Source organism: Notothenia rossii (assembly GCF_949606895.1).
Source record: "Notothenia rossii genome assembly, chromosome: 8".
Lineage (NCBI taxonomy): Eukaryota > Metazoa > Chordata > Actinopteri > Perciformes > Nototheniidae > Notothenia > Notothenia rossii.
The window spans coordinates 71,277,043-71,284,667 of NC_136906.1; the positions used below are offsets into that span (position 1 = coordinate 71,277,043).

The 7,625-nt window shown below is 41.1% G+C and overlaps 1 protein-coding gene across 1 annotated transcript; it reads right to left on the minus strand.

The window, feature by feature from the left end:
* Positions 1–249: 249 nt before the first annotated feature.
* Positions 250–7,418, minus strand: LOC307017448 (uncharacterized protein). Its single transcript, XM_079647060.1, has 21 exons — positions 7,325–7,418; positions 7,182–7,240; positions 7,021–7,107; positions 6,818–6,939; positions 6,583–6,726; positions 6,373–6,450; positions 6,122–6,289; positions 5,726–5,828; positions 5,278–5,498; positions 4,748–4,904; positions 4,454–4,665; positions 4,251–4,365; positions 3,961–4,175; positions 3,742–3,856; positions 3,496–3,665; positions 3,317–3,411; positions 2,597–2,727; positions 1,000–1,189; positions 710–851; positions 504–599; positions 250–361 (listed from the first exon to the last, which is right to left on the minus strand). The coding sequence occupies exons 1-20, from the start codon at positions 7,345–7,347 to the stop codon at positions 507–509; spliced, it is 2,640 nt and encodes an 879-aa protein (XP_079503186.1). The 5' UTR covers positions 7,348–7,418; the 3' UTR covers positions 250–361; positions 504–506.
* Between the last annotated feature and the right edge of the window lie 207 nt (positions 7,419–7,625).

Here is a 7,625-nt window from a genome sequence, read left to right on the forward strand (position 1 = left end):
CTTTTGGAAAGGCATTGTTCAAGCCTCATGAGACTAAAGTTCAAGGTGCAATGTTATGATGAAGCAGTATGTCTGTATTGTATGCCTATTGCATGAAACAGTACACACAGGCAGTTGCTGTACAGTACATACTACATTTAAATATATGTGATTTGGAATGGAGAACCAGTTTGGACCTCCCCATAACCATAGAAAACACAACAATAGATGGAAAAAACCTCCAATATTCACAAGAAAATACTACAAGTGTGACTTATTTTTAAAATATTTTATTAGGGCTTTATTTAGGGGCTCATTATAATGATTGGTCCTGAAGTCACGCTTTTGAAACCAGGGCCATCTGAAACTGCAAGTTTTTGATCTGTGGGAGAAAAAAGAAAATATATATATATATCTCAGCGACTTTATTCAAAAGCCATTGTCCCATTTTATAATTTGAGCCAACACGTGTAAACCTTATTGTACATTAATGGATAATGAAATCAGCATGTATGAGAGCATACCCTTCATCGTGTTGTCCTGGTCTGAACACTGCACATTACAAGCTGCATCCACTGGATTTCTAGATCACTGATGACCACCTCACAGTGGACAAAGACCTACAAGATATGAACAGATTTAAGGGTTTGTTATAGACAGCGTACTTTCTTTTTCCAAACTCTGAAGCATCTAAAAATAAAAACAAGACTATTCTTAGGACTGATAGTACCTGGCGGTTCAAGTTATCCATGTCTTCGGCGAAGGCAAACATCGGGACCTCAAACCGCTTGAAGTTTGAAGGATAATGAACTCTGCCCTTCGGCAAAACAGAGTGGAAGATCACTGGGTGCGGGTCCCTTGAGTTTGCACAACTGAGGGAGAGAAAAAAAAGTTATTTTATTTGGGTAAAGATGTCCAAAAGTCTGCTAAATGAGCACCCTACTGTATGATTTTAAACCATCCCTTTTGTTGAGTTTGACAAACAGTTCATTGGGACAAGAAAACATATATACAAGTTACCCGTTAACAATGAGGTCCCATCGAGGGAGGGACATCTTGTCCTCCTCCAGCGTTGCCCAGCAGTATGCCAGCTCAAGAGATACTTTAGGATTGTTAGATCCCATCAGTTCCACCTCGAAATACAGCGGCTGTTGTAGGTGCTGTGTGATGGGATCATCCCCAACGCGCTGAAACACACTGTAGGTGTCATCTGAAGTGAAGCAGAACATGTTGACACAAATTATTAAGGACTCAGACAGGAATAGAAACGGCCTGTATACAGAACATTAAGGTGCATAATGCAGAAGAGTTTAACTTGGATGTAAATAGTCAACATCCCAGGTGCCAACTCAGTTCATTGGTTTAAAGATTAACTTTATGAAAAAAACATTCCAATTACTTAAAGCAACTAGATTCATATAATAAGTTTAATTTATAACAAAGTATAAAAATAAAAACGGTACACAACACGGTAGAATGAATAAAAAGCAGTAAAAAACTAATAAAAGGGTATAATAAATAAGATGAAAAGTCTAGGAAAAGGCTCTATTGAACAGATGGCTTTTGAGGCCTTTTTTTTAAAAAGCCTTCATGGTCTGTGGGGCTCCCATGTGCTCGGGGAGCATTCCATGGATACACTGGTGGGTGAGGAGGGAGACCTTGTATTCAATCCTCAGTTCTACGGGGAGCCAGTGTAGTGTTTTAAGGATGGGGTGATATGATTGTATTTGCGCACCCTCATCAGGATCTTAGCAGCGCTGTTTTGAATGTACTGGAGCTTCTGGATGCTTTTGTTAGGGATCCCAATGAGGAGTGCATTGCAATAGTCCAGCCTGGAGGAGACAAAGGTGTGGGCTAGCTTTTCGTCGTCAGAAAGAGTGAGTGTGGGGCGGAGTTTGGAGATATTCCTGAGGTGATTGGAGTTCTTGCACAGCTGTTTAATATGGGCCTCAAGGTCAGATGGGTGTCCATTTTATAGATAGAATTGGGAGGGATGGAAACCCTCTTTTAATGGTCACACATGTAGAGCACAGTGAAATGTGGTCTCTGCATTTAACCCATCCTAGTACCAGGAGTCTAGTACTAGGAGCAGTGGGCAGCTAGTGTACAGCGCCCGGGGACCAATGGGAGTGAGGGGGGAAGGGTGGTGTCTGATGCCTTGCTCAAGGGCACCAAGGCAGGGCAGGAGTTGAACTGAGACCTCTCCAAGTAGCAGTCCACACTCCATATCTTAGGTCTGTTTTCCAGACTCCTTCGTGTGTGGTGGTCTCGCGATGCTCTCCGTGTTTCCATGCAGCGGTCTTGCGATGTTTGACGCGCTTTGACCCCGTCGTGACTGGGCTCTGATGACGCGTCAGATGTGCGACACGACGGAGTGGATGGAATTTCTGTATCTCCGTGCTGGGAATATACAGTTTGAACTGTCTCCAAGTTACCCAAAATCCTGCATTTTGATAGAAAGTGTTAGCCTCTTAAGCTCTTTCAAAATGTTGATATGATGGAAAGAACTCTTATTTTTAGCTTTGGGAGAGTTTCCAAATACTTAAAAAAAAACCTAATCCTTAGCAAGCATGCGAGAAAAAAACAAACCACACAAGGCATGAAGAACTTTCTTTACCCAAAGCAACTCTCATTTCAACCTGCATCTCGCCTCGTGCATCGTCAGCGTACGGTTCACTCCTGTGAGATCGGGTGTTGAAGCCAATAGCCTGGTTAGTGTTGATGTCATAGTAACAGAACACCTTAAGCCTGAAAGAAGAAAACTCAAGTTTGAACACTTAGAACTGTTCAATTGTTACCCATTGGCACCGTTAACATCTGGGATTGCACCATAGAAGGATTTATGGCGTACCAGTTGACTTCTGATAAGGAAAATATAATTTAAGAGTCTTTAAAGTTTTGTCACGTGGTTAGCCTACAAAGTCTCTGTATTTGTTTTAAAGTTGTCGTTAGACTGTCAGTTTACGTAATGGTGAACATGAATGTTTACGGCTACAAATAACTGATTTTTGAAATGTATTTTTTTTAAGTTTTCCCGTCAAGTTACAAATTAGGGTTTTGTAACTGAAAAAGGCCGCCTTTAACCGTTTTGCACCAAAAACATGCAACTGTGAATAATGTCCAAGCTGAGAATTTCTCTTTTCTGACTTAAAGTCTAAAACCCAATGACCTGAAGTGTATCATGTTAAGACAAACAGAAAGCATTAAAAAGCTGACATTTAGAAAACTGCAAGCACTTTGTTAATTAATCTTCCATGTCATTTTTCAAGCTACAGCTTTGATAATAAATTAATTATCCAACATTAGGCTTGGTGATTCCAAGTCTTGAGATACTCACTCAAACTCCGGCTCCTTCGACTGTGAGAGCTTTCTCAATTCAAGTTCATCTGTGATGGAGATTTCATTCTCATACAGCATCATATTGGGCAAAAACTAAGAAAAGAAAAAAATTGAAAGAAGTCATTTCTCAGTTTGAATCCTATCGCAATCAGCAAACTGTTCAGCAGCATGCTTTACCTTTCTGGTTGTCCCACAGGAGTTTGCAGTGAAGACAAAATAAGCGTACTGGTCGTTGCTGTATGTGGGGCCACAGGCGGGGTTTCTGAGGGTGAGCCGTCGGGGGTTCAGACTGGGAACAGACTCCAGGGTTATAGCCAGAGCCGTGATGGTCCCATTAGGGAAACACTCTGAAAAAGACGACCAGACATTTGTATGCATTGGAGATTTAAGCCTACATAAGAACACGTATTCTCTTTAACAAACCAATCAGCTTTGTGACGAAGTTGCAAGCCAAGGAGAAGTCTTGGATAGTTTTGTTGGTCTTCAGATATCTCAGAGTCACATCCAGTCTGCTCTTGATGGATGACGACTCAACAGCCTGAGAAGTTTTCAGAAACAATGCATTATGATTTAAAGAGGACTATGATCTTGACAAAAGTTGCCAAATCCCTGCACATTTAAAACTTTGGTTAAGATTCATACCTCGACCGTAGCATCAGCTGCAGAAAATGGTACAATCAAACTGAAATGTGTGTAGTTGCCCATCACGCCGTACTGCTGAGCCAGGCTCCCGGTCAGCATTCGTTTTCCAATTATGGTCTGAAAGTTGAATCCTTTGGTCCCGTATTTCACGAGGACATAGAAATTCTTATCATCACAGCTGCCTGAGACAGAGGGAGGAGCTGCAGAGGGAGGAGCTGCAAAGAGAGGAAAGTACTTTGCAACAACTGTGCACGTTTTGTTATGAATTTCTCTTATGCATGGGTACAGACCTATGTCTTCCAGTTTAGCTCTCAGATAAGCAGTGGCAGTAAATGGCGCATGCTTTGGCAGGACCAGGAAGCCAAAGGTCAGATGAAGGGTGTACATTGTAACCCCCATTTCTTTCTGTTGGGAGAAACAGATAGTTATTAGCCGACAAAAAAAAATAAAGAGATTAATGCATTTCATTTCCCACGTTGAGTGTAAGGCTCACCCTTTGTCCTACGACACGGTCCGTGAAGGGCACTTCAACAGTATAGACCTTGGAGCAGCCGTTAGGGGACATTTTGTCAAAGACTTTAAAGCCTCTGGCAAAGCAGTCGGCCAAGGACAAAACCTCAGAGGGGGACCTGATGTTCTTTAGCATTACTTCAGAGCCCACCGGCCCAATCAACACCTTAAACATCATCTCCTTGGGAACAGTGGCTGTCGGTCAAAAATGAAGAAATTAAGGCAGGTTGCAATTTATGTAAAAATAGTAGCATGAGTAGAAGATAATATGACTCACCGTCAATGACTTGTAGAGGTTGAAGCTGCAGGGGGGTCTCGACGGGGAGGAAGACTTTGTATCTTGTGTCCTCATTAGTGTCGTCTTCAGTCCAGAGCAACTCGAGCATCAGCTCAATCATATAAGAAGTGAAGTACTGACCATCCTGGGCATGACTCTGCATAAACAAACATCCTGAGTAAGGTCTTTCCTGAACAACATTATCAGCTACAGATTAAAAAGAAAAAGGGAAATTTGTCTGGCAATGAAGCTCTAGATGTTGCAACAGTCAAACATACTCACACAATCCGTTTACATTTGTTTTGTACATACCAACAGGATTTCAGTAGTTTTATTTTCCATCAAACAACAAAGTGTGATTGCTTGTTACATTGTGTCTCTAAAGTCTAAAATGACTTTAATATACAATTTAACTTTCCACTGTTGTGAGAAATTCTTTAAATCCAAGAAATATAAACATCTACATTTAGCACTTTTGTAGTATTTCAGATGGCTTTTTTGCATAGCTGCACTAAATTGTTTTATCTAACCTTGATTTGGCAACCAGCAGCCCCAATAGGAATTTCAACAATGACATAAAGGTCATCGAGAGTCAGGGAATAGCTTCTGGCCAACATCTCTGTAGCTTCGAGCTTCCTCCCATCGACGCCCATGTTCACCTCCAACAGTCTGAAGTGTTTCGAGTAAATCAGAGGGTCAATGCGCCTCGGCAGGAACCAGCGGATTGAGGTTTCAGTAAAGGAAACCCCACCTGTACACCAAAAAATCAAATAAATAAAGCACTTCTTCCTGGATACAAATTCTGGTGAGTTAAATATTTTTGGCTCCATTTTTAGAAAAAAATTGATATTTAAAAAATGCTGGAATCCGAAATAATACTGGCAGATGTCTTTTTTAAATTCATGCCACTAAAAAGTGCACCAAATTCCCAGTGAAAAACACTACAAGACATGACATCAGTGAGTCTCTTTAAATTACCCTGAGCTTGAGGACAAGCGGCTCCTGCATAAAGTTGAGACGTCAGCTTAGTCTTCTCAAATATAATTGAGGTGCTGAGCACAGTCATCGGCACACCTGCTACCTGTGGGGGGAGATTACACAACATGTGGATTTAAATGCATACTGTGGTAACATAATAATTTCACTCCTAAAAATCTGGGGGGATATAAACAAGAACTCACTGATTTAAGAGTGCCAACTGGATTCCAGACAAAGTAATCCATTTGAAAGGCAGTCTGGTTACATTATTTTATCCATGGCTGTAAGTGTAAGCAAGTACCTAATGGGCTGCTTTAGTGATTTAACAAGTCTGCCTGAGGGGAAGATATCAAGTGAGAGTTTTTTTTAATCTCAGACGAACTGCAATCCACTTACATCCTTGGTGTATGTTTCACGTGAAGGATTTGGGCTTCGCAGCACCAGCCTGGTAGGAGTGCTTGAGATCCCATAACCATTTCTCTGGGCTTCGTCCACCTGCATGACCCTCTCTTCAGGAGTGAAGAACACCACTTTGGTGATTCTGAAGCCTGCGTCCATGGGCTGCTGTGAGGCAAATATCAAGACATTACATACAAGATGTTTCTAGAATAAGAAAAAAAAAAAAAGGCAAAATGAGCCAATCTTACCTCGGCAGCTTTTCGGGGATGCGAGTCGGGGTATGCAGGCAGGTTATAATCATTTGGAGCTGCTTTTTTCACAGACACCTAGAAATGAGGCCACTCCATAAGTGATAATCAATCTCTGCAGTGACATGAAATGTACCGGCCTTGACACTCATATGAGGTATCGAGCCACTAATCATATAGACTGGAACATGGCATGCTGCGTTCACTTGCCTCCATGTAGTTGGGTTTACAGATAATTTCCCGGGAGGCCCATGAAGAGTAGTAGCAAGTTTCTTCCACCAGGTAAAACTTGTCTTCAATCACATTGTCAGACTGTAGCCGCAGACCTAGTTTTGTTGTGAATGCTTTATCATCCTAAAAAAACATGGAAACAACTCTCAATTAATTGCCACGTCAAAATAAACATTTGGTGCTGCGTCAAAAACTAGCATTCAGTCGTTTTTACCACATTTTGAGCAAAACAGTTTTGGACGGAGGCATAGATCACAGCGTTTCCCAGGTGGTATTTCTTGATGGTGAAGCCACACTGAGAAGATAAACTTGGTGTGAGGATGATTGAAGAGTTATCTGAGGAAACAAACAAGAAAAGTTTGAATAAAAAATTAGATTAAGTTAAGAAAAAGCAATATACTTGAAATGTCAGCTCACTTATGACAGCAGACACTTCAAGAGAACTTCCTCCGAGTCGACTGACATCCACACGCAGCAAGTTTCCAAGGCATTGAGAGTTGATTTCTGGGATTAAACATTTATATTAGATAGCAGCGCACAAGTGTGTTGAAAAATATCACAAAATGGTAAAAACATACTTATTGTGGGCTTATTTTGTGCCTCAATGTTAACAACTGCAACAAGGAGAATGAACCACCTGAAAAAGATTGAATACCTTTTAAATGTAAAGAAAAATAAACCTTAATTTAAAAATATATACATAAGAAACAAAACTACAAACCCCAATCCAGCTAAACAACCCATGGCAAGTTGTGGCAGACTGGTGAAGGTCCCTGGTTTTTGCACTTTTTAAATGAAGTTGTTGAGGATGAGGGAGGGTCCTGCTCAGCAGATGTAACCACACACAGGTGGATCACATTAATGCCTGATGAGGTGATTGAGCAGGCCTGTGTGTGTATAGAAATATCGTTCATTAAAAAAGAAGCTGAAGCAATAATACTGAAGCATGGCCAAAGCAGTCGGATGAAGTTAAAAATGACTGAGAACAGCTAAATCTGTTAATCAGCTACCCAGTTTAGAGA